The sequence below is a fragment of the Bufo bufo genome, chromosome 3 (assembly GCF_905171765.1).
Source record: "Bufo bufo chromosome 3, aBufBuf1.1, whole genome shotgun sequence".
Lineage (NCBI taxonomy): Eukaryota > Metazoa > Chordata > Amphibia > Anura > Bufonidae > Bufo > Bufo bufo.
This window is the reverse complement of record NC_053391.1, coordinates 665,383,402-665,411,176: the sequence shown is the minus strand read 5'-3', so window position 1 is coordinate 665,411,176 and position 27,775 is coordinate 665,383,402. Positions and strand designations below refer to the sequence as shown.

The following is a 27,775-nucleotide window of genomic DNA, read 5'->3' as shown; positions in this document are numbered from 1 at the left end:
TCTTCCAGTCCTCCTCCTGGGCGGGCAATTTTTGAGTTTGGCCCCCATTGCAGCGGCTTCCACTATAGCTATGCCCCTCTTCACCATTAAACTCTGTTGCGGGCGCTCCCCAGCAGGCACGATGAATCAGCCTGTGTGTTCCTCCTACACAGCGCTGCAAGCGCGATGTGTGACCGCATAGTGCCTGCTGGGGAGAGGTGGCACTACTGTGGGGGCACAATGTAGGCATAACTAATGTGAGGGGGCACTAAGGGTGCTGGGGAGGATGGGGCCAGTATAGATATGCATTGGACGGAGTTAGAGCACAAAAAAAATGTGCCACTCACGCTACAGTCTTTACATTGATATATAGAATAGGCATAGATCCGAAAAGAAAAGGAAAACCGCTTTCCCTGACCCACTGATTTAGGGCTCATGCACACGAACATATGTATTTTGCGGTCCCCAAAAAACGGATCCGCAAAAAATACGGATGACGTCTGTGTGCATTTCGTATTTTGCGGAACGGAAAAGCTGGCCCCTAATAGAACAGTCCTATCCTTGTCCGTAATGCGGACAATAATAGGACATGTTCTATTTTTTTTTGCAGAACGGACATACGGAAACGGAATGCACGCGGAGTAACTTCTGTTTGGTTTTTTTTGCAGACCCATTGAAATGAATGGTTCCGCATACGGTCCGCAAAATAAAACTGGAACGGACACGGAAAGAATATAAGTTTGTGTGCATGAGCCCTTATAGAGAAGGCCTGGGGGTCCTACTTCTGCTGCCCCCTTATAAAACATAAAGTGACTCGAGCAGGCGCAATGCGGTGACACAGCCGCCCTGTGGGGATGTGTAGGAGGGGCACGCAGGCTAGGGACTCATTCCCCGGATGAGGAATTGGCTAAGTCAGTGAATGGTGAAGCAAGGAGCTGACAGCTTCCTGCTTTACCACCGTGTTCAACTGTATCTGCATCCTCAGGACGGCGAAACAGTTGAAATCAGGACATACCTCAGCTGTGTGTCGGGGCCGCAGGACTGCCGCCGAAATCTGGGACGGTAGGGAGGTATGCTGTACAGTACGTGCCCCTACTGGATCAAAAGTTTAAGACCACTTGAAAAATGGCAAAAAAATATATTTAGCATGGCTGGATCTTAACAAGGTTCCAAGTAGAGCTTCAACATGCTGTAGCGCTGGCCAATCGCAGCGCTCAGCTCATAGCCTGAGAGGAAAAAAAGCCTCTCAGGCTATGAGCTGAGCGCTGCGATTGGCCAGCGCTCCAGCATGGGAGAAGGAGACCCCGGCAGGTTCCCCTGGGTGGAGCCTAACATGTGAAGATACCGGAGGCTATACCGGGCGAACGGAGCGGCGCCCGGGGATAACAGTAAGTGCAGGGGGATCCCTGGGCGCCGCTCTACACGTCTGTATAGTTTAGTTTAGATGTTTTATTCTAGTGAAAGGTCCTCTTTAAGATCCAGCCATGCTAAATATGATTTTTGCCATTTTTCAAGTGGTCTTAAACTTTTGATCAGGACTGTATATAAGATCCATTTTTCCTAAAAATGGACTTTACTGCCACCTGCTGTAAATATTATGTATTGCAACTTGCTTTATCTTTTTCCTTCAACACTGCGGTTATGTATGTGTTTATTTCATGTCATTTATATGGTGTCACAGCACGGTACAGACATCACTCTCGCATTAGTCCCTACCCCAGTGAGTCTCACATTTTATTTAATTTCTCCACATACCAGCGTTCATGAGCAGCCAATTAAAATAGCACTCCCACCAAAATCTTTAATCTCTGACCTGTTATGAAGGTATATAATGTTAACTGTAGTGAAGGTAAAGGGGTTATCCCATCCCCCACCCCCCCCCAATGCCCGGGCACCTCATATAGATTATATTTACCCCGCTCCCTGGCACCCACATCGCTCCTGATCCCCGCTCGGCCGCCGCTGCATCTCTGCGTCACTCGCGATGCTAGGGAGGCTTGTCTACGTTGTGACCCCCTCCCCCCCCCCCTTCCGCCGTCGCTGGAGGTTTTCATCCGTGAGACAGGGAGAAGCAGCGGCAGCTGTGAGGCGATCAGGAGCTATGCGGGTGCCAGGGGAGCGGGGTAAGTATAATCTATATTAGGGGCCCGGGCATTGGGGGGGGGTGGGGGGGGGGGTTCATTATAGGGTTTGGATAACTGCTTTAAATTATAGTCATGGTAATCTTCTTACCAGTGACTGTATTTGTGAGTTATAACCTCCCTTCTGATCCTCAGCTGTGTCATGTGACCAGCACTCTGATCTCCAACTGACACAGGGCAGGAAGTCCGTTACTTATCTATTCATTCCTATGAGACTGACATTGAGACTCCCATAGGAATACATAGAATCTCACTCCCTGTCCACACATAAGAGGCTGTGTTACTTGGAAAGTCAGAGTTTCGGTCACATGACACAGCTGAGGATCAGAAGGGAGGTTATAACTCAGAAGAAGATTACCTTCACTACAGTTTACATCATGTGCCTTTCTAACAGGTAAGAGAATAAAATGTTTGTGGGAGTGCTTATTAATGTCCTGAGATTCGTTTTCAATCTCAGGACGTAAGCAATAATGTTTTTTATTCACTGGCAGCAAACAGAGATCTTTAAATGGTACCAAATGATAAAACATCAAGTACATAAATGTGGTAAACCTCAGAGAAGAGAATCCAGAGGTGTCCATGACCATGCATTTCCTTCTCCTCCACAGCTGTCAATGGCTACATGTTTGGGAACTTACCAGGTCTCGAAATGTGTCGGGGGGACAACATATCGTGGCATCTTCTAGGCCTGGGCACAGAGATTGACATACATGGGATTTACTTTCAAGGAAATACTCTTAACCTGGGAGGAATGACAAGAGACACCATCAGTCTTTTCCCACACACAACAGTCACTGCGTCCATGCAGCCAGACCGGGCAGGTAAGTGACGTCATCAGGAGAGGAAATATAAAGCAGAGGATAAGCGCTTACATCCTGAGTGAAGGCTCATCCCTAGAACATGCTGTCAGTGTATGATTGGCGGGGGTCGCAAACGGCCAAGCTGAATTCTGCAGTGGATTTTCCAGGGAATCAATGCCAAATCCACAGCGAATACAAGCCAAATGTGACAATGCAGTCCGTAACATTGCAGATCTACAGACGACCCTGAAATCTGCAGTGGAAAAATATGACGCATGTGAATGGGATTCATTAAAACGCCTTTATCTAAAACTAATATCTTACAGGGAAAATAGGTGACATTAAAATGATGATGTTTCTCTTTTGACCTACAGTAATAGGGAACAAACAAAATATTTACTTGCTCCATGTATGTGATTATTGATAGTCTAAGTCTACTCAAAACTGAATATTCCTGTGTGACTGCATTTAAAAGGCTATCTTCTATCTTGAATGCTGAGCTTAGGGATATGCTGTTTTCTATGATTTGATACAGTATTTTTATGTAAGACTCTTGCCTGAAATTCACAAGAAAAGCCTGTGAGTTCTTCTTCTTCCACCCACTAATAAAGCCTGTGAGTCCTGCTTCCCCCACCTTCTTATAGAGAGAGCCTGTAAGTCCTGCTTCTCCCAACCACTTATAGAGAAAGCCTGTGAGTCCTGCTTCCCCCACCTTCTTATAGAGAGAGCCTGTAAGTCCTGCTTCTCCCAACCACTTATAGAGAAAGCCTGTGAGTCCTGCTTCCCCCACCTTCTTATAGAGAGAGCCTGTAAGTCCTGCTTCTCCCAACCACTTATAGAGAAAGCCTGTGAGTCCTGCTTCTCTCACCTTCTTATAGAGAGAGCCTGTAAGTCCTGCTTCTCCCAACCACTTATAGAGAAAGCCTGTGAGTCCTGCTTCCATTGTCTACTTATAGAGAGAGCCTGTGAGTCCTGCCTCTTCCACCCACTTATAGAGAAAGCCTGTGAGTCCTGCTTCTCCCACCCAATTATAGAGAGAGCCTGTGAGACCTGCTCCCCACCTACTTGTAGAGAAAACAGGTTAGTCTTGCTTCTCCCATTCATACATAGAGAAAGCCTGTTAGTCCTTCTTCTCCCACCCACTAATAGGGAAAGCCTGTGAGTCCTGCTTCCCCCACCTTCTTATAGAGAGAGCCTGTGAGTCCTGCTTCGCCCACCCACTTATAGAGAAAGCCTGTGAGTACTGCTTCCATTGTCTACTTAAAGAGAAAGTGTCACTGGGCGCCAAAGGCGCACTCAGTCTCCCATCAGCCGAAGACCTGCTGCTTAGCTTCAAAAGCGAGGATCTGTGTTTGGCCTCGTTCCCAGGGCAGCTTTGCTAGCTGGGAGGCTCCCTGCTCCTAGGTCTGCCTTGAGCGCCGAGCTGATTACTCGGTGCTCGACTTGTCTGTCTGTCGGTCATGTGACGCTGGCCACGTCACATGACCCTCAGACCCCACTATAAATACAGGCAGCCTGCTGGCCACAGGTTGCCTCTTAATTCCATGTTCCTGGCTATTTGTTGGACTACTGAATACTCACCTGATCCTGTTCCCTGACGATCCTTTGCCTGCTCCTCCTGTACTGCGCATCCCTCCTGGTATTGTGACCTCGGCTCCCACCTGACTACTCTTTGCGGACTCCTCTGGTACTTCTCTACTCTCCTGGTATTTGACCCCGGCTTCTCCTGACCATTCTTTGCTTAACCCTTTGTACTGCGTAGCTCTCTTGGTTCTGACCCAGTCCATTCACGTTCCGTATTTTGTCTTGTCTGTCTTCCCTGCACATATCCTAAGTAAGGGACTGTCATCCAGTTGTCCCCTGTCATCAGGACTCGTGAGGCAAGTAGGCAGGGCCAGGGGTGAGGGTGGAGCGCAGTGGTCACTATCCTTCCCCCTGTGTGTGTGGACGTGACCGTTACAGAAAGCCTGTGAGTCCTGCTTCCCCCACCTTCTTATAAGAGAGAGCCTGTGAGTCCTGCTTCTTCCACTCACTTATAGAGAAAGCCTGTGAGTCCTGCTTCCACTGTCTACTTATAGAGAAAGCCTGTGAGTCCTGCTTCTGCTGCCCTTTTATAAAGTATGCAAGTCCTGCTTTGAGTGAAGTTAACAGCATATCTGTTAGTCAGATCTTACTTGTTGTTGGGCAAATGTTTCCATTTAAGAGTTTCTGGGTAACTTCAAGTGAGAAATTCGCTCTGTAGTAATCAGAATGTTTTAGACATTTCCTAAAGGTCCTTGCCCTTATTCTTCAGGAATATTTGAAGTTGGATGTCAGACAATGGATCACTATATCAGTGGAATGAAACACACATATACAGTTCAGGCATGCAACAACTCTATTGCTGATGAGCACCAGTATGGCACTATGAGAACTTACTTTATTGCTGCGGAGGAAGTGGAGTGGGATTATTCCCCGGACAGATCCTGGGAACTTGAAAAACACAACATCACAGAACATGAGCATCAGAGGTATGTTATGTACAGTATAGAGTACAACCAGGCGCTATCAAGTCAACATCTACTACTGGTAATAGTGGACAGTGTTTCTTCAGAAGGTTTGGCCTTCTACTGGGATCTTTAGGCTTCTCATTTACATGTTCTTGTAATTCTCCATTCATCTTGTAGTTGATCATCCTTTCCTCCATCTTGTTGTTCTTCTGTCCTCTTTGCAACAACTACCTTGTCGTCCTTTTTCTCCTTCCATTGTGTCATTTTTGCCCTTTTGTAACTATCTTATTGTTGGTCATCCTCTTCTTAACATCTATGTTGTCATTGGTTGCCCTCTTTTCTCCATCAATCCATCCATTGTCTTGGGTCTCCCTCTTTTTGGCATCCATCTTGTCAGTGTTTGTTATTTTCTCTACATCCATCTTGTCATTGGTTTCCTTCTTCTCACCATCCATCATCATTGGTTATCCTCTTATCTCCATCCATATTTTTGTTATTCTCCTCTCTCCCTCCATCTTGTTTTTGGTTGTCCTCTTGTCTCCATCCATCTTGTTGCTTGTCATCCTCTTCTCTCCATCCATCTTGTCACTGGTCACCCCCTCTTCTCACCATCCATCTTGTCACTGATCACCCTCTTCTCGCCATCTATCTTGTCGTTGTTTGTTCTCTTCTACTCATCCATCTTGTCGTAGGTCTCTATCTTCTCAAAAACTGTCTTGTTGGTTGTCCTTTTCTGTTTCTCCATCTTGTTGTTTGTCTGCTTCTTCTTACCATCGGTCATGAGTGGTCATCCTTTCCTCTCCAACCATCTGCTGTTGGTCATCTTCATCCATCTTGTCATTGGTTTCCCTCTTCTCTTCCTCCTTCTTTTTGTTGGTCATCCTCTCTATGCATCCTATCATTGGCCACCCTCTTCTCATCCACCTTCTCAGTGCTTGTCATCTCTCTATCCATCTTGTTGTTCTCTTGTTGTCCTCTTCTCATCATACATCTATGTGCTGGAAGAAGTCATGATTGTGAGGTTCAAAAAAAAGTTTTATTTTTGGAATTGTTCTATATCTGTATTAGTTTAGCAAATGTTGATATTATATCATGTCTTCCTTACTTTCAGCCCAGGACACATATTTGTAAGTCCTTCTGATGACCGCATAGGATCAAAATACAAGAAAGTGGTTTACAGGGAATACACAGATGGATACTTCACTACACCGAAGGAAAGATCAGCAGAAGAGGAGCATCTAGAAATCCTGGGTAAAACCAAACAATATTGTAAAAGCAATGTCTGTTGAAAAGTCCTTAAAGAGGATTTCCTTTAGGGGGCAATATTTAAAATTAGTCATCAGGGGGTCCCAACCTAGGAATAACAACCAATACAATGTTCTAGTAATAATAATCTACCTCTTCTAGACCCCTGAATGTCACATCTGTTTGGTTACAGACTAACTGTAGAGGATAGTTTACTAAAAAGCTGTTATGTCAGCGGTCTGTGCCCGCTGCTGCCATGCTACTCACCATGCTGCCTGGCATCCTCTGCAAGCTGCTGCCTCCATTGCTCACCTGTGGCCTCTTAAAGGGCCAGTGCTTAAGTCTACAAATCCTCCCCCAACCAATAGCAGAGGGTCCTCAGGTATATAAGGCACCTTCTCCAGGCAGAGGGTGTCTGGGCTTAAAATTCCCTATGACCAGCAAGTGTGTTTGGAACACTCTCCGCATTCCCAGAATCATAACTTTTTTATTTTTCCGTTAACATAGCCATATGAGGGCTTATTTTTTGTGGGACAAGTTGTACTTTCTAATGGCACCATTTACGGTTTCATGCAGCGTAGTGGGAAGGGGAAAAAATTCCAAATGGGGTGGAATTGAAAAAAAAAAAGAAGCTAATTCTGCCACAGTTCTTGACCCACGGCACATGTATGCAATCAGCCATGTGAGGGGGGAAATGTATGGGATCAACCTCATGGCTGATTGCATACATGTGACATGGGTCTCTGCTGTTTGAAACAGCAGAAACCCGGCGGCCCAGCCAGCGCCAGAAGGGGTTAAAGTGTAACTGCAACATTTTTATTTTTTTTGCCAATGTGTAGGGACTGGGATAGGAAACATTTTTCTAATATACTTTATTTAGGGAAACCATACATTTTTTTTTTTTTTTGTAAATTCTTTATTTAGGATTTTTCAATTTTTCAATAATTCAAAGTATGACGAGTCATGAGGCAAATATAGAACATAGCCCAATAAACAGAGCATAAATACAATAGGTGACAATCGGCAAGGCAAATAAGTATAGTGCCCTAAGGGGGCACCCCACATTAGGAAACCATTAATTTATAGTAGAAAACTAGGGCTGAAATGAGAGTTTCTAAGGCACATCCGTCTTCCTAACAGCGCAGGGCTGCACTGACTAGGAAGATAGGGAGACGGGCTGGGAGCTGTCTCTATATATACAGTAAAATGCAGCATATCGCTCTTTTAGGTATAACTGGAGAGCTGCATACAGAGTATTATCCATGTCTGCATAGCGTCTAGTGTTACTACCCTGACTTAGCTAGGCTGGCAGAGGTAAAGCAGAGCTGTCATTAAATCCCCTGCCCTCTTAAGATAAAGAGATGACTCTGCTCATGTGTCCCAGCCTATACAGCAAAGCTGACAAGAGAGCTACAGGAAATAGGTGATGTCAGCTTACAGTGTGTGTTCAAGTGTGAAAACTGAAATTTTTTTAAGACTACTTTATGTGGATAGTTCTGATAATGATACATTTCTTTTATGAAAACTGTTTTGTTGCTATAGGCCCATTCATAAGAGCTGAGGTTGGGGAAAGTATACTTATCGTATTTAAAAACAAAGCCTCGCGGCCATACTCCATCTATGCGCATGGCGTCCAAGTGGCGAATCTTGATGGTGGAAGCGAGATCCAAAATACTCTACCAGGTGAGTTAAAGGAAAACGTTCAGTCCCCTTCAATTATGTAATAAAAATCAATTGCTTGTACTGCTATGGTACAACCAGTGTAGGAGCATAGTGTCAGACTGTGGTTCCTAGGGCCCACCAGAGGAGATGATTCTGAGGACCCACCTCCCTATACAGTATATACAGAACATGCACACATCCACTTATCAGGCCACATGCACACGACAGGGGAAAAAAAAACAGCCGTTAAAAATGGACACACTGTCAGTTTTTCATGGCCATTTTTCAACCATGTGTGCATCCATTTTCTGGCCATCTGTCCATTTTTAATGGCTGTTTTGCATCCATTTTTCATGGCTGTTAAAAATGGATGAATTTCATTGACTTTTTTAATAAAATCCCAACCCCGTGGCCTTAGCAGTAATAATGTCCCCCATAGTGTCCTTAGCAGTAATAATGTCCCCCATAGTGGTCCCCAGAAGTAATAATGTCCCCCATAGTGGTCCCCAGAAGTAATAATATCCCCCATAGTGGCCTTAGCAGTAATAATCTCCCTCATAGTGGCCCCCAGCAGTAAAAAATCTCCCTCATAGTGGCCCCCAGCAGTAAAAATCTCCCTCATAGTGGCCCCCAGCAGTAATAATCTCCCCCATAGTGACGTCAGCAGTAATAATGCCCCCCATAGTGGCCTTAGCAGTAATAATGCCCCCATAGTGGCCTTAGCAGTAATAATGCCCCCATAGTGGCTTCCAGCAGTAATAATGCCCCCATTAGTGGCCCCAGCAGTAATAATGTCCACTTAGTGGCCCCAGCAATAATAATGTCCCCCATAGTGGCCCCAGCAGTAATATTGTACACCATAGTGGCCCCAGTGGTAATATTGTCCCCCATAGTGGCCCGTGGCCCCAGCAGCAAGGCCGGCGTCAGCACCCGGCATACCCGGGCAAGTGCCGGGGCCCACAGCTCCTGCAGGGGCCCACAGCACAGCTGCCAGAGGCCAGAAGCAATGAGCGCTTCCATCAATACAGATGGAAGCGCTCATTGCTGGAGCGAAGGAAGCTGGGTCCTACTCCTGTCACTCACTGCTCAGCTCCCCACGCTCCCCCCCTCCTTCAGGCCAGCCGTGCTCTGAATGGTGAAGCAGGAAGACTTCTCCCCACTCCACCATTCATCCTGCAGGCACCGATTGCGTTGCCAGCCTGTGTGGGCGGAGCCTGCAGCCCGGTAATCTGCATAGCCTCCACCCACACCATGTTGTAGAGCGATCTGTGGGGCACATATCTTGGCATATCAAGTGTGAGGGGGCACACATCTTGGCATATGTACTGTGAGGGGGAACATATCTTGGCATATCAACTGTGAAGTGGGTACATATTTTGGCATATGTACTGTGAGGGGCACATATTTTGGGATATCTACTATGAAGGGGGCACATATTTTGGGATATCTACTGTGAGGGGGGCACATCTTGGCATATCTACTGTGAGGGGGCACATATCTTGGCATATCTACTGTGAGGGGGCACATATCTTGGCATATCTACTATGAAGGGGGCATATCTACTGTGAGGGGGCACATATCTGTGAGTAGACCTGAGAGACTGAAACACTTGGTAGAAAATAAAAGTAGGCACATAAGGACTGATTCCCATATATCCGCTCTGTAGCATGCTCTGTGTAAGATATTTCATCTATAATACCTGCAGTTTCATTGCTGTAAGCGCCGTGAAAAATGCCAGAAGGGGGCCCACTGAGACTTTATCGCCCAAGGGCCCACATGAACCTGGAGCCGGCCCTGGCGGTAATAATGTCCCCCATAGTGGCCCCAACAGTAATAATATTCCCAGTGCGTCCCCAGTGGTAATAATGTCCCCCATATTGGCCCCCAGCAGTAATAATGCCCCCCATAGTGGCCCCCAATATCCCCCATAGTGGTCATCAGATGTAATGTTTTTTAGCCCAAAATAAAATCACTCACCTCATCCACTTGCATGCGCAGAGGCAGTCACTTCTCTCTTGATACTGAAGGATCTGCCGAAGGACCTGCGTCATGACGTCACTGCGTGCTCCCAGCATAATCTCATAGTGACGTCATCATGCTTGAGGGCAGGTCCTTCGGCAGGTCCTTCACAATCAAGAGAGGAGCTGCTGCCTCTGCGCATGCAAGTGGATGAGGTAAGTGATATTTTTTTTAACCCCTAAAAGGCTATATTGTACTAGTGTACCTGTTTTTAACTGCCATTAGACCGGAGCACTCATGTCTAAGCAGCCATTAAAAACGGTCCCATTCATTTCAATGGAGTCCTCCTGGCCCTGAAAAACAGCCAAAAATAGGACATGTCCTAGTTTTTGATGGCCGCTATTTACCGCCATGTGAATAGCCCCATAGACTGCAATGGTTCTGAAAATGGCCGTGTGCATGTAAGAGCCAAACGTTATTTGTGATCATCCCATAAGAAAAAGACCCAAAATGCAAGTGGTTGACTCAAAAGCCACCTTCAAACGGAGTTATCTTCTGCAGGACCCAATGATATTTAAACCTAGTCCTCTGGTACCAGTGCTTGATAGAGAGTGATGACCAAATTGCTCTCTCTCTCTGGCCTGAAATGAATAGACTGGTGCACTACAAGGTGCACTAAGATCCAAAATCCAAATGCATGACCTGATGGCTGCGACCCATGGGTTAAAGGGAAAATCAGGTTGCAATAATCTTCAGATCTGTCATAGATACACGTGAGAAGATGACATTGATGGAGTCACCCCCTGCTCTGGAGATCACTCAGACCCCTTTGGCACTGCACAGAGATTTCTGATTCTGGAAATCTGACAACTTTCTACAGCTGAGAAGACATTAGACATTTCAGACGGATGTTTTATGAATGGTTGGTCTGTGATGGTTATTGTTTTGGGTGACAATACCATGATTTAAGAGAACAAATCTCTGATGGATCTCTGCTGTGATCTGTGGCCTGGTCTGAGCTTCCACTGACGGGATGCATGAGGACCTGTCGACGACAACCCAAAAAAATTAAAATCCAATATGGCAGATCAACTTTTCCACGACTATCTGCTTTTGAGTGGCAGAAAATGGTTTAAATCGGCTTTTTCGGTCATCAAAAAATATAGGGGGAGATTTATGAAACTGGTGTAAAGTAGAACTGGCTTAGTTGCCCATAGCAACCAATCAGATTCCTCCTTTCATTTTTCACAGATCCTTTGGAAAATGAAAGGTGAAATCTGATTGGTTGCTCTGGGCAACCAAGCCAGTTCTACTTTATATATCCCCCATAGTTTTTATATTTTTTTTATTCTGGAAACCAAAGGTGGTCTGAAATCACAGACATCAGCGGTGTCCTCTTCTCATATGTAACCATGACACATTAAAGGATCATTGGACTGAATTTCCCCTTTAAGCAATGTATAAGGGCTCCCACTTAGCAAACATCAGGGCCAAAAAATGAGCAATTAGGTTCAATAATAATTGTATTTTTTTTTTAGGAGGGACAAGCACTTATCGGTGGAACGTTCCAGAACGATCGGGACCAGGGAGCAATGATCCGGACTGCCTAACATGGGCTTACTATTCCAGAGAAGACTTTATGAAGGTGACATTGTGTATATTTTCATATGGCTTTTGATGCTGCTCATTGACATTTTTATAACTAGGTCCTCGTAGGAAACTATTGATGGCTGCTCTCCTGTACTAAAGGCTGGGACTGAAGTAAACGCTGACCCTGGGCATTTTAGGAGGACCTCTCACCTCTCCTGACATGTCTGTCTTGGTAACTACTTGCATTCCCTTGTAATAGCAATTCTGGAGCATCTATTCTTATGACTTTATGATATGCCTTCCCTGTATTATTCCTGCTAGAACTTGTGAATGAATTTCTAACAGTTTGCAGTTATGGTCCAGATGGGTGCTACCAATTGGGAAGGGAGTTCCCTGCACAGTCTGCACTGATTGGATAATATCTGACTGTGCAGGGACACACCCCCAACTGGTAGCACCCAGATGGACCTTTACTGCAGATTGCTGGCAATTCATTCATAATTTTTATCAGGAATAATAGAGGAATAGCACAACACAGAGCCATAAGAATGGATGCACCAGAATTGTTATTACATGGCTAATGCAAGTAGCTGCTAAAAGAGACATTACAGGAGAGGGGACAGCTCCCCTTTAACCTGTAAAGCATTGTGATTGATGTGGCCCCAAAGCCTAGGGTGCCAACCTACGGCTTACCACAGCTGGATATGGTCATGGTTGCTGCCAAATAGTGGGTTTATAAGACCGTCTCCCAGTGCCTGCAGATTTGTGAGGTGGTGGGTGAGGGCACAAGATGAACTTCATGTACGCTCATGGCATACATACACGTGCCCGCTACAAACATGCCTACACATGCTACATGCACACGTATTAACAGCCCAGAGGCACGACCTGAGGCACTGAGGTGAAAGTGTGAGGTGGGGGGTTAACATTGACACACACCTCCAGGGTGCCGCAGCTCACCTGAGGCGAGATTCTCAAGTCACCTCATGGCCCAGGGCACACAGATCTTCAGCTTTAACCTCCATGCTGCTCAGTGACTGTTTTAGAGACTCTTGTTAGTTATTATACAGCCATTGTCTTCATTTATGGTGTTTTGTGCCCCCGTTGTGCAGGATCTGTACAGTGGTCTGGTGGGACCACTACTGACTTGTAGGAAGGGTGTACTGAACAGCCAGGGCCTGAGGAAGGATGTGGCTCGAGAATTTGCTCTGCTGTTTTTGGTATTTGATGAAAACCTCTCATGGTATTTGGATGAAAATATTGAGAACTATATTCATAAAGAGCCCGCTGCTATCAATATGACTGAGGAATTTGAAGAAAGCAACAAAATCCATGGTAGGTAGTTCTGATAGTTCTCCACCATAATCATATTACAGTTTTCATAATCAAAGGATCTACATAAAACGTGGAGTGAATCTTTACATACATTATGTTACTTATCTTGTGGTGATCCTGAGTCACATCCTGTGTTGTACTGTACTCCAGAGCTGCACTCACTATTCTGCTGGTGCAGTCACTGTGTACATACATTACATTACTTATCCTATACTGATCCTGAGTTACATCCTGTATTATACTCCAGAGCTGCACTAACTATTCTGCTGGTGGAGTCACCGTGTACATACATTACATTACTTATCATGTACTGATCCTGAGTTACATCCTGTATTATACTCCAGAGCTGCACTCACTATTCTTCTGGTGGTGTCACTGTGTACTGTGGGGATTTGCTCTGGTAGTTAGGATAAGCGGGCGCAGTACAGAGGCAAAATACAAGTTCATAATTCAAACTTCAGTGTTTATTCACACATGATGCCAAAAACAAAATGTCACTTTTGCAGTGTTGGTGTTACTTCACACCCAATGGCAAGTTAACATAACAAAAGTCACCTTGGTGGCAGTTCTGCCTCAAAAAGTTCAAACACAGGCTTAAGACGGCCTGTTCCCCTGACAAACGGGTCTCTGCTCTCCAGCCCAGCACAGGCCTCAGATCCCAGCACACAGACCTCTGGAGCTCCCCTGTCAAATGGAGGTAATCCTCTCCACCTGGCAGTGCTGGCTGGTTTTATGTCTGGCAAAACTCGGCCTGGAACGTGGGGAGTAGTCACCCACCCAGCACTTTGACTACTCCCAGTAAGAGCCGTCTCGGATCAGCTATTACAGCCATGCTAAGTACCAAGGTGTCAAACAGCAACTGCTGCTGACACATAAAACCCGGCTCTTACGCCACCGAGGCCAGGAACCTCGGTGACTCTAACCTATCATCCACAATGATTCCTTGTACCTTCTTACATACCCCCCCCCCCCCTTTGTTTAACCCTGAGGGGGTGAACACATGCCATACAGTATACTTGGGACAGGGCATCCACGTTTTCCTGCAAGCGGCCTGCCCTGTATTCTATGGAGAACTTAAAGTTTTGTAAGGACAGGAACCACCTGGTGACTCAGGCATTTCTCTCTTTGGCCTGGTTCATCCACTTGAGAGGGGAGTGGTCAGTCACCAGGCGGAATGTTCTCCCCAACAAATAATAGCGGAGAGACTCGAGTGCCCCCCTGATAGCCAGGCACTCTCTTTCCACTATACTATACCGGGTCTCGGCTGGGGTGAGCTTACGGCTGAGGAAGACAATGGGATGCTCCTCCCATTGACCTCCTGAGACAGTACAGCACCGAGGCCTACTTCAGAGGCATCGGTCTGTACTATAAACTCCCTTTTGAAGTCGGGCATCACCAAAACCAGGGACCCGCACAGGGCCGACTTCAAAGCGGAGAAAGCCTCTTCCGCCCGATCATCCCAGCGAACCATCACTAACTTGTGTCCCTTCAAGAGCCCTGTCAATGGCGCGGCCATCGTAGAAAAGTGGGGGACAAACCTCATGTAATAGCCCATCATTCCCAGAAATGACTTTACTTGCCTAGTGGTGACAAGTCGGGTCCAATTTCGTATTGCCTCTATTTTGTTTACTTGGGGTTTGATGACTGAGCGCCCAATTACATACCCCAGGTACTTAGTCTCCTCTAACCCTATCGCACATTTTCTACAGCCTGCATTTTGGGTAGGTGACTTTCCCAGTCGGTACTGTGGATGACAATATCGTCCAGGTAAGCTGAAGCGCACCGACGATGTGGACGCAGCACAATGTCCTTAAGCCGTTGTAAAGTGGCGGGGGCACTATGCAGACTAAAAGGTAGCACCTTGTACTGATACAGACCCTCAGGTGTGATGAAGGCAGTTTTCTCTTTGGCAGCCTCTGTTAAGGGCACCTGCCAATACCCTTTCGTGAGGTCCAAAACAGAAAAACACCGGGCTTGTCCTAACCTCTCAATAAGCTCATCCACCCGGGGCATGAGATACCCATCAAATTTGGAAATCTCGTTCAGTTTACGAAAATCATTACAGAACCGTAACGTCCCATCTGGCTTGGGTCTTAAGACTATAGGACTGGCCCACTCACTTTTAGACTCCTCAATGACATCTAGTTGCAGCATTAACTGCACTTCCTCCGAGATGGCTTGTCGCCGAGCCTCGGGTACCCGGTATGGTTTTAACCAAAATTTAACCCGAGCCTGCCATTATAGACCCGACTCTGTGCTTGCTAAACTGCCTCCATATGCTCCCTAACAAGAGGCAACACTGTCTCTATCCGATCTTGCATCTGGGTAACGTACTCAATAACACTTTTATACAGAGTGGGCTGTTGTTCCCATGCCTTTTTGGCTACATCCAAAAGACCGTGAGGGTGTCTGCCATATAGCAGTTCAAAGGGCGAGAACCCAGTAGAGATGTGTTGGTGTCCTCTAGCGGACTTTGGTACTGGGCCTACGAGGTCTATAGCGATATGCTCAAATGGTACCTTGATGATCAGGAGGTTTACTCAATACAACATATCCTGATGAACCACAAAATGGGGGAACACCGACTCTGCCCCACCATCTACTATTAATATCTTTTCCCAAGCTCGGGATAGGGTGGGGTCCCAGTGTTGTGCAGTACCAAAATTATCCCTGGAGACATTGAGGTCTGCCAGCTCAGGCCCAGCGGCAAGTCCTTCACGTCTCCCACCATTATACTCAGTGGGGTTGTCTCCCCCTCTTCCACCGAAGTGGCGGTCACCCCTACCACTGGCCCTTCGGCCTCGGGTACTCATGGGTATCAGTCATTTTCGTAGCAGGCCACAGTGCCGGGAAACCAGGGAAGTCTCTTCCCATTATAAGTTCGTAGTGTAAGTTTGTGGCAACTGACACTTCATGAGTCCACCTGCCGGCCCCTGTGTTTAGAGACACCAGGGCAGTGGGATAGTCTTTTAGGTCCCCATGAATACACATGACCCCGAATTTCCGGCCAGTATACTCAGCGGACCGTACTAGGGTAGCCCTTACTAGGGACACCACTGACTGAGACCAGCAGGGCCTCCGCTGGAGTGTCTCCCACTTCCACCTGGCACAAGTGATTTAGAGTTTCTAGGGTACCCGCTGCACACAGCTTTCTGGCATATAACGACTGATGGAAGCCATAGTTCGTGTCCATGGGTTCCACCTGATGTGGACAGTCAGCTGTACATGGCCTGGCTACCGAAACAGCCAGCGGACTATCGTGCGGGTTTGGTTGACACAAGTTGCCGGGTCTGGGGTGGAGATTTACAGGATTTGACTGCCCCCCTCCCAAAAGAACCTCCCTGTAGATTCCGAGTAGCCTCATAGCGTTCCACCAGGTCGACCATCTCAAGGGCATTACCTGGAGAGACCTGGCCGATCCATTGCTGGAGAGGGGGTGGCAGAGCCCTTCAGAAAATATCAGCCAATAGTCTATACAACATAGCCATGGGACTCAGCACCTCAGGCTTTACCCACTTTTGCAAAAGGTGGAGTAAGTCATAATACTGGTGTTTCGCAGGCTTAGCCGGCTTAAACCCTCACTGATGTACCCGCTGGGCCCGGACCAACACATTAACCCCCAGTCTTGCCAAAATCTCGCCCTTCACTTTTTGGTAGTCGGCCGCTTGATCGTCCGGCAAGTCAAAATACACCCACTGGGAATCGGATGCCAGAAATGGAGCGACGACCTCAGCCCACTGGTCTTGGGGTAGCTTCTCCCTTGTGGCCACTTTCTCGTACATCGCCAGGTAGATTTCGATGTCGTCTGCGGGTGTCATCTTAGGAATCGCCGCACGGACTACCTTCCGGGCATCGTGGACGCTTGGGGTTGCTCCTGCTGTCTGCGAAGCCATCAAGTGTTGTAGCAGCAACTGGTTGGTCTTTTGCTGCTGCTTGTTAGTCTCCCGTTGTTGCAGGTTTGTCTCTCGCTGCTGCAGATTAGCCTCCATGAGGGCCTTCACAACAGCCTCCATTTTGTCGTGGGACACTGGTTGTAATACCGCTGGTTCAATGTATGATGTAAAACCGTGCCCAAAAATGCAAACCAAAAAATATTTTGGAGTTCTCGCCAGCCTCACTGCTCTTGCCCGCATCCTCCACCAATTATGGGGATTCGCTCTGGTAGTTTAGATAAGCGGCCGCAGTACAGAGGCAAAATACAAATTCGTAATTCAAACTTCAGTGTTTATTCACACTTGATGCCAAAAACAAAACATCACTTTTGCAGTGTTGATGTTACTTCACACCCAATGGCAAGATAACATAACAAAACTCACCTTGGTGGCAGTTCTGCCTCAGAAAGTTCAAACACAGGCTTTAGACGGCCTGTTCCCCTGACACATGAGTCTCTGCTCTCCAGCCCAGCACAGGCCTCAGATCCCAGCACACAGACCTCCTGAGCTCCACTGTCAGACGGAGGTAATCCTCTCCACCTAGCAGTGCTGGCTGGTTTTATGTCTGGCAAAACTCGGCCTGGAATGTGGGGAGTAGTCACCCACCCAGCACTTTGACTACTCCCAGTAAGAGCCGTCCTGGATCAGCTATTACAGCCATGCTAAGTACCAAGGTGTCAAACAGCAACTGCTGCTGACACATAAAAACCGACTCTTACTCCACCGAGGCCAGGAACCTCGGTGACACTTACCTATTATCCACGATGATTACAGTACATACATTACATTACTTATCCTGTACTGTTCCTGAGTAATATTCTGCATTATACTCCAGAGCTGCATTCACAATTGTTTAAGCTTTAGTGCTTACATCTCCTGCTGGTTAAGTGTCTGCACAGGGTATGTATTGGTTTTTTACACTTTGCGTTTGTGGTATTCCAGCTATAAATGGAAAGATCTATGGAAATCTCCTTGGCCTGACCATGACAGAAGGTGAGAAGACCTTCTGGGAATGGGGAATGAAGTTGACATGCACACAGTGCACTTCCACGCTCAGAGCTTCCTTTATAAGGTGAGTGCATTTCAATCAACTCTCACACAGTGATAAGGGGCACGTAAGCCTAGTGAGCACCATGTGCACATTTCTCGAACCTCCAAGACTTAGTCGCTAAGGGAGGGTTCTCATCACGTTGTATGCCTCTGCTTGATATACAAAAATGCAGCACACCACGTTCTTGTATTTTTGACTTTGGTAAAAAAAAAAAAAAAAGTGTCCTTTTTTTTTTTTTTTTTTTTTTTTACAATGGAACCCTCTGGTGAACGGTTGCCACTGTATGGCATCAGTCTGAGGCATCCGTTTAACGTGTAAGTTTTTTTTGTATACGTTAAACGGATGGGAAAAATGTGATGTGATCCCAGCCTAAGCGAAAAATACAGTGCGAAAAATACAGAACTTGATTACTGTTTTAAGGAGTTATCCCACAAATTTAAAAAGTTAAAATCTCTAGAGTGATGTACACCATTATTTTAACTGTCACTGCTCTCCAGTATCATTTTCAGCTTTTTTACTCATATTATCTGGATGACTTTACTCTTTCTTTTCTGTGGGAGGGCAGTAGTGATGAGCGGCATGTGCCATATTCGATTCCGACGAAATTCGCGAATATTCGTCGAAATCGAATATTCGTCATTATTCTAGTTATCGCGATTATTATGCGATTTAAATAATCGCGTATTGCGATTTTAACTTAAGGCTACTTTCCTATTGGTTTGATATCTAGAATTAGCGAAGATGATGAATATGACGAATGTATTCATCATATTCCTCAAAGCGAAGATAACAAAGTATTCTACATCTTCGTTTTAGCTACCTATTCGTCAACTTCGCTAATTCTAGCAATCAAATAGGAAAGTTGACTATAGAGATAGCTAAGTTTAATTCGCTATGCGATTATATTACTTTGCTTTTTTTTAAAAAAATTGAATAGTTAAATACTTGATTATTATAATGATTCTATTTATAAAAATAAAAAAAAGCAAAGTAATATAATCGCATAGCGAATTAAACACAGCTGTCTCTATAGTCAACCTTCCTATTTGATTGCTAGAATTAGCGAAGTTGACGAATATGGAGCTAAAACGAAGATGGAGAATACTTCGTTATCTTCGTTTTGAGGAATATGACGAATACATTTGTCATATTCGCTAATTCTACCAAGCCAACCATAGTAAACCAGGTCCAAGTTGAAATAGCAATGCGATTAATTCAAGTTATAATAATCGAATTTCGATTTCAACTTAGCACTGCTATATTCCATATTCGTTAATTCTAGCCTAATATGGAATATAGCAGTGCTAAGTTGAAATCGAAATTCGATTATTATAACTTGAATTAATCGAATTGCGATTTCAACGTAATTCTCAAATCCGACAGTACATTCTAGTATGGAGACGTTCCCATGGTGATGGGGACGCTCCATGAGCACGGAAGTCGTCAGAAGCGGCAACGGGCACTGACTGGAGCAGCCAGGAAGCCAGGAATCCTAAGGACAGGTAAGAACTACTTTTGGGAAGTGGGAAAGAAAAAAATATAACAATAAAAAAAAAAACAACAACGAATATTCGAAATATCGAATTTATAGCACTATATTCGAAATATTTGCGAATTTTTCGAATATTCGCGCTCAACACTAATGGGCAGCAGCTCATCAAGCACAGGAGTACATTGCATTAGGCTCTTGTTAACCTCTTCCTCCCTGCATAGAAAAGAGTCCCTCACACACACACACACACCACCAGAAATTCCAGTATTAAATAGCACTATAGTAGGTAATGAAGTTTCCTTCTCCACTGTCCAGAGCTATACATTTCTATAAATTTATATGCAGTGTAGCCTGAATGAAAGGTGTCTCGGCCACTTTATTATGCTTGTATGAGAGGAGGAAGGGCGCGTGTCAGTCCACCACTGAATGTAGGAGAAGGTGGACCAGAAGAATAAAACAGCAGGGGGCGCTACCAAAGAGGAAAATGTAATGTAATGTGCATGTCCTACTCATTGCATAGCAATCATTTTCGTGGGATAACCCCTTTAATGTTCAAACTCTCTTGCAGTGCATATAGTTATCTGTGATGGTACATGAACGACCAAAGGTCACCGTCTCTTGTATCGCTCCCTTTAACCTGTTTTTCCAGTTTGTGCATAGTTTACACTGAATTGACATGCCTGGTATTTGGGAAATGACATATATTGTAGCCGCAAGCAGTGGGCTGCAGTAAAGAAGATCCGACACCCGGCTCTCGATGTTATATTATTGTGTGCCTCTTACTGTATTTAAGATGGGAACTGGAAGCGATCCTAAATGTAATCACACTAGGATATTACTGATTAGCAGTGTCATTATTCGCTGCCATCTTCAATTTATATTTAATGGGGTTGTCCAGCTGAATAAATTAAAAGAAAACTGTCAGAATGGTCTAAAAAATAATAATAATAATAACACCTTGTTGAGTCCCTGATTGCCTGCAGGAGTCGCATGTTCATGTCTAGATGGATCTTGAAGTTCAGTAATTGGCGGTGAACCTAAAAAAGCCCAAACAGGGGCGGTAAGGTGAATGTTACTACTTTTATTATTTGACATCATTCTGAGCAGTCTTTTTTTATTTAGAGGGGTTATACAACCCCTATAATGACTCCCCTAATACCCGGGCCCCTCATATAGGTTATACTTACCCCACTCCCCGACACCCGCGCCGCTTCTGATCCCCGCACGGCCGTCGCTGCATCTCAATGTTTTGATCCGCGCGGCAAGGGGAGACGAGCCTCCCTAGGGTCACCCGCGATGCTAGGGAGGCTCGTCCCCGTCGCAGCCTGCTTTTGGCTGCTCCCCCCGTCGCCAGATGTTTTGAGATGCAGCAGCGGCCTTGCAGGAATAAGAGGCGACGTGGGTGCCGGGGAGCGGGGTGGGTATAACCTATAAGAGGGGCCCGGGCACTGGGCCATTGTACGGGTTGGATAACCCCTTTTAAGTGGTCAGACAACCCCTTTAATCACCTTTTCCCTTCCCCTTTTTCTATACATGTGCACAGAGATTTAAGGTGTGGACATGCACTAGCGAGCCAGCCCTTACCCAAAGCTGGAAACAAGCAACCTCACCCATAAACCAAACACTTTATGGCCAATGAGTAGAGCAAAATCGGATTATACTGCAGAGCTGCACTCACTATTCTGCTGCTTGCTGTAAAAAAAGTCAAAAAACCTGTTGTGAGATGTACCTTAAACAGCTTAGTTCAACTTTTGTACTGCACTCGGCACCTGATGGAAAGGAACGCTGGGTCGTATCAGCTCCTGACACTGACAGAACTGTGAATGAAGCTCTAGGGCACTTAAAGTGGTTCTCTGGGAATAATCTAAAATGGCCACCAGCAATCTGTCCTAGAATGTGAGCAGGACTGGTTGCCTACACTGGCAGAGCTGACCAGGGGGGTGAGAGGGCGAGGCCTCATTACACTGCTCTACAGTAGCTGGTGATGATGTGATCCTGCCTACAATATGCCATTATGGCTGAGCAGCCTGACAGGAACGCTTATCAATGTATAGTGTATTCAAGTGCCAGAACATAGGCAGCTCTGCAAGTGGAGGCCACCAGTCCATCTCACATTCTAGGACAGGTTGCTGGAACCCCGTTATGATCAGCTCAGCCTAGGTCTTAAAGGGGCTTGTACACTGAAATTGGCATCCTATTGGCTCAAGATAGGGAATCTCTCAGCCCCACACAGGGACTGTTGTGAAGCAGTAAGTTATATGTACAGTAATATAGAATGTGTGGGGAATAAATCACATGTCTGACTTTGCATTTTAGAAAGACAAGACCCACCGGGCGGATGTGTTTGACCTTTTTCCTGGGACATTTCAGACAATAGAACTGGTTGCTGGTAACCCTGGGACCTGGTTGCTTCATTGCCATGTCACAGATCACATTCATGCTGGTATGGAAACAACTTTTACTGTGAAGAAGAAACGGGGTAAGCATTCTGAGTATTGCAGACATTACGTGTACTAGTTTTAAAGGTCCACTCAAGTGGTTTACCTGCAATGGAGGCGGACCAGATAACTGCTACTGGGCCAGGGGGAGGGGGGCGAGGCCCAGCACTCAACTCATCTTCCCTATGTTCCCCATTCAGTTAATTGTAACTACATAAATTCCTTTGCACTGAGCTCCCTCTAGTGGTGGCTGCAGGCAGGCAGCTTTGGAATAGAAGGGAAGCAGGAGATCAGTGTATTTATAATAGTGGTCATTGGCGTCAATATAGGGGGTCGTTTATTAAGACCGGCATTTAAGATGCCAGTCTTAATAACCCCTTTACCTGGTGGTGGATCCGCCAAAGTTATGAAGAGGCACAGACCTCTACATAACTTTGGCGCATCCAGTGCCAGTCTAAATGTAGAAAATGATGAAGGAGACGGGTTTGCTGGCCCGTTCCCTTCCCCGCCCATGCAACACCCACTTTTTTAGACCTGATGTGAGCGGGGAAAAGTTGCAGATTGTGGCGCAAATAACCTCTGCGCTGCAATCTGTACCAGAAATATGTCTAATATAGGCGTATTTCTGCATAAGAAATGACCGACCCCCATAGTGTCAGAATGAGTGCCATATTTATAAAGCGGCTGTTCTACTTTTCCTAACACAGAATTCGTATAAAGTGGGTAACTTTTTTTTGTTACAATTTTTATAAAAATTTCTTCCCCTTAATAAAATGTAAATTTATCAGAAATCTGGAGAGCTGCTTTGCATTCTGCATTGCATGGGAGTGATTGATGAATGCATACAAGAAAACTGGGTGGGGCAGGGGGGCCCATACTAAACATTGTGATGGGGCCCAATGAGATCTGTCTACACCCCTGGTCCACTCAGTGCTAATTCATAATACTGCTGGTCCATTTTATGGCAGAGGAGAAGGGGCAGAATGGGAACTTAAAGTGGCCCTGGATAAAAAAAAAAAACTAAGGGGCCCCAAGTTGTAGGTAAGTCCAGATTGAGAGAAGGCAGGGACAACACAAGTAGGCGGGGCCAGCAATATCATAGTGCAGCACAAAATACCGCCCCAGCAGAACCAAATACCACAGTGCAGCATAAAATACTGCCCTAACACCATACTGAGGACGGTGATGCAGTTGAATTCAGGAGGGCACCTGCGGCTGCTTGTCAGGGACAAGGGCAACCTATGCTCTCAGCGTGAATTAATTCTGAGAGCATCAGATCGTTATGTACCTGGCCAGAAGCCGTGAGGAGGGCTTGGGCGCCCCCCTGGGCATCGGCCCACCAGGAAATTCTCTCTAGGGTATATGGTCAGTCCACCACTGCCGAGGAGCCTTTGGACCTCTGAGGTCTGGGTCTGATTACAACAGCCACTGTAGCCCTTACATCTACCCCACTAATGGGCAGACTCAGATTCATAGGGAGAGACAGGGGGAACTTTGGTAGTTTACTGGTAGGGTGTGCAAGAACGCCCAACAGGGGCAGCAGATATATGGAATTGTCCTCTTTGCAAGCTAATCATAGGATATCATGCTGCTGGGACCCCCAATCGATTGGCTGTCATCCAAGAGGAAGCCTGACAGCACACATTCAGTTCTCCTGCAGCACCTTCACATGGGAAATGAGGTATTATACTGTTGACATACTGTTGACGGAATTATTGGACTGTCTTTGTATTACATGAAAACAGGCCTGGGTCCTCCAGAATGAGAGACACTCTTTGTGGTTGTTCTTCACTCTGGTTGATAGATGAGGATCCTGAAGTGTGATCCCCTACTAAATTCAGAATTTTCTAACAGGGTATCTGAAAATTGGTTTTCTCAACCAGAATGCCCCATTAGTAATAGCTACTTATGAGGAAGAGAAATAATAAGTACCCCACAACAAAAACAAAATAAGACAGCTCCTCTGCTGGGCAACATACCCCTCCCTCATAAACTGTTAGGAGGGCCCATATCTTATCTACCTTTACCTCTTCTAAGGTCCAAAGAGCTATAAAACGCATATGGTCCCCATAGCAATTATAGCACTGTTATATGTATTGCTTGTCATTTTCAGGTCAAGGAGAAGATCCTGTTCCACCAGGTAAGAGTTCTTCAAGCCAAAGAATATTATACATTTAGTTTTTTTTTCCCTGTTGTCCATATTTTCATTGACGACTTCTTTTCATGGTAGATTCCGATGGGCAGGACGGAGTGCCGTTCCTAGGGAGACTGCTGACAGTCGGCCAGGCACGTGTCGCGCTTCTCTCTCTCTTGGGCATCGGTGTGGTTCTTCTAATAGTTCTGGTGTTGGTCCTGTCCATTCTCAGCTGTCGAAGGAATAAGATGAATTATAGCACAATCAACAATGGTTCCATCCCAATGAACAGTATATGAGAAGGTCACCAGGGTGGTGGCATCTCTGGAAGTGCCTTGGGACAGAGTGTGCATTTGCACTTTACCGCCATATGTTTACAAGCCCAATTCTCTATTACTGGAGAGGTTCGGAGCCTCTGGATCAAGGACAGTGCAAAGGATGTGAATGCTGGATCATCAAAGGAGAAGGCCAGAAGGTCTTGATGAGGTGACTCCGCGAGAAATACAACAGGAACAAAGACATTTGATGTATTTTGCCATTAGTCTCTTAGCTTATTATTGATTTAAAGGAACGTATATACAAAAGGGACATTCTGACATCTCGAATGTAATGCACTTGCTTGTAATGATGATGTATTTTTGTATGGTACCTACAGGTGGCACTGTTGCTTTACCTCGTTGTGAAGAACCTAATCTGCAGCTAGAACCAGTGCCTGTAGTTGGCGCTGTTGAGTTCATTCTAAATAACTTCACCTCACCACTTGCAACCCTAAGGTCCCTTTCACACGAGCGAGCCTTGTCCAAAACAGACAACTTCTACCCATACCCCCTTGGCAATGACATGGCTGTTTTCTTTAAGAAACTACACCCTCCCGCCCTCTCCCCCGTCCGTGTGGTTACGTTTAGCTGCAGTACAACACACAACATGTGGATAATCAAGAAAGCAGCCATTTTCTCTAATCCTGCACGTCTCCTCCTATCTGGGTATTGGGGGTACGTGGAGCTAAATGGGGACTGCACTCTATTACATCCGTAATCATTAGTAGGGCATATAGAAAGGGGCTGTGTAAGCAGAAAGCCCTCTTATCATTCCAATATGTCGCATTTCCCTGCAGCGCCACCACAGGTAAAATGAAGTATTACGCAGTGTCCATTCAAAACAATGCTTTTTCCAGTGTAATGCAGAACAGATCCTCCAGAGCTCTCCACTCTGACCAAGAGAATGGCCCCCGAGGACTGGAGCCCCTTGAGCAAACTAAGGAAGGGTTTGCATTAATGTTATGGAATTCCATTAAAGAGTTCCGTTATAATGGAATATAACGGAATTTTAGAACGGAATGCAAAACGGAACCCTTTAAAAGGCATTACGTTTGGTTCTGTCCTAATATATGTCTATGAGCACGTGTAACGGTTCAGTTTTTTTCCCGTTATACATGACGGGAAAAAAAAGGTCCTGCTGACGAAACCGTTTATATGTGCCCATAGACATGTAAAACATAATGCCTCTTAAGGGTACATGCACACGTTCAGGATTCATGTGCGGAGAATCTGCACTGAAATCCGCAGGTGTTCGCAGGCAAATCCGTGCGGTCAATCAGCATCAATTGGTGCGGATTTGCATGCGGATTTTACAAAGTGAATGAAGAAAATACGGCTAGGAAAATAAATAAAAAAATTGACATGCTGCAGATTTTAAAATCCACACCGCAGGTCAAAATCCACGTGGAAAAAAATCTGCATCGTGTGCATTGAGAATTAAAAATTCTCATAGAATACAATGTACATGACCTACGGTGCGGATTTCCCGCACGCAAATCCGAGCGGAAAATCCGCACGCAATCCTGATCGTGTGCATTTAGCCTAAAGGGTTCCATTTTACATTCCGTCCTAAAATTCTGTTATATTCCGTTATAACTCTGTTTTTTAACTCTGGTGAGAACCCACCCTTACTATTTTGCAGCTTGGTGGTGGCATTATTTGAGAAATTTTTAGTATGATGTAGGAACTATATGGCATTATTATGGTGGTTCTTTAAGGGAGGAGTACACTGCTTGTTTGGGTGCTATGTAAGGCTAATATTTGGGCACTGTCGGGCTAATATTTGTGCACGATATCAGGCTATTATTTGGGTACTGTCAGGCTATTATTTGGGCACTATGTCAGGCTACTATTTGGGAACTCTATCAGGCTATTGTATGGGCACTATCAGGCTATAATTTGAGCACTATATCAGGCTATTATTTGGGCAATATAACATGTTATAATTTGGGTGCTATATCAGTATATTATTTGGCCCCTATCTCTGGTTATTATTTGGGTGCCATATTGTGCTATCATTTGGGCGCTATATGTTATTGTATGGGAACTATATTTGGGCAGTGTTTGGCAGTGCTATCTTTCTACGGGCTGAAATTTCAACAAAACTGTCGACACATGAAAAGTTTAGCGCCCCTCCCCACTGCACTCACCTACTGCTCCACCCTGCACATGCCAAATTCCTCACTGCACACCCCTACCTCCAGCATGCTGCCTGGTCATACAGGATAATACAGCACCACATACAGTACAGACCAAAAGTTTGGACACACCTTCTCATTCAAAGAGTTTTCTTTATTTTCATGACTATGAAAATTGTAGATTCACACTGAAGGCATCAAAAGTATGAATTAACACATGTGGAATTATATACATAACAAACAAGTGTGAAACAACTGAAAATATGTCATATTCTAGGTTCTTCAAAGTAGCCACCTTTTGCTTTGATTACGGCTTTGCACACTCTTGGCATTCTCTTGATGAGCTTCAAGAGGTAGTCCCCTGAAATGGTTTTCACTTCACAGGTGTGCCCTGTCAGGTTTAATAAGTGGGATTTCTTGCCTTATAAATGGGGTTGGGACCATCAGTGGCGTTGAGGAGAAGTCAGGTGGATACACAGCTGATAGTCCTACTGAATAGACTGTTAGAATTTGTATTATGGCAAGAAAAAAGCAGCTAAGTAAAGAAAAACGAGTGGCCATCATTACTTTAAGAAATGAAGGTCAGTCAGTCAGCCGAAAAATTGGGAAAACTTTGAAAGTAAGGGCTATTTGACCATGAAGGAGAGTGATGGGGTGCTGCGCCAGATGACCTGGCCTCCACAGTCACCGGACCTGAACCCAATCGAGATGGTTTGGGGTGAGCTGGACCGCAGAGTGAAGGCAAAAGGGCCAACAAGTGCTAAGCATCTCTGGGAACTCCTTCAAGACTGTTGGAAGACCATTTCAGGGGACTACCTCTTGAAGCTCATCAAGAGAATGCCAAGAGTGTGCAAAGCAGTAATCAAAGCAAAAGGTGGCTACTTTGAAGAACCTAGAATATGACATATTTTCAGTTGTTTCACACTTGTTTGTTATGTATATAATTCCACATGTGTTAAATTATAGTTTTGATGCCTTCATAGTCATGAAAATAAAGAAAACTCTTTGAATGAGAAGGTGTGTCCAAACTTTTGGTCTGTACTGTACATCTTCCTCTAATGTAGACATCTCCT

At 45.4% G+C, this 27,775-nt stretch overlaps 1 protein-coding gene across 1 annotated transcript in view; it reads left to right on the top strand.

Moving 5' to 3' along the window:
• HEPHL1 (hephaestin like 1) overlaps window positions 1–25,345 on the top strand; it is an 87,460-nt gene extending 62,115 nt beyond the window's left edge. The window contains 11 exon segments of the mRNA XM_040426327.1: window positions 2,729–2,941; window positions 5,214–5,430; window positions 6,521–6,660; window positions 8,197–8,337; window positions 11,814–11,920; window positions 12,978–13,200; window positions 18,075–18,134; window positions 18,137–18,204; window positions 21,992–22,154; window positions 24,227–24,253; window positions 24,344–25,345. Of these exon segments, the coding sequence (XP_040282261.1) occupies window positions 2,729–2,941; window positions 5,214–5,430; window positions 6,521–6,660; window positions 8,197–8,337; window positions 11,814–11,920; window positions 12,978–13,200; window positions 18,075–18,134; window positions 18,137–18,204; window positions 21,992–22,154; window positions 24,227–24,253; window positions 24,344–24,546 (1,562 nt within the window). The 3' untranslated portion in view covers window positions 24,547–25,345.
• Window positions 25,346–27,775: the final 2,430 nt, after the last annotated feature.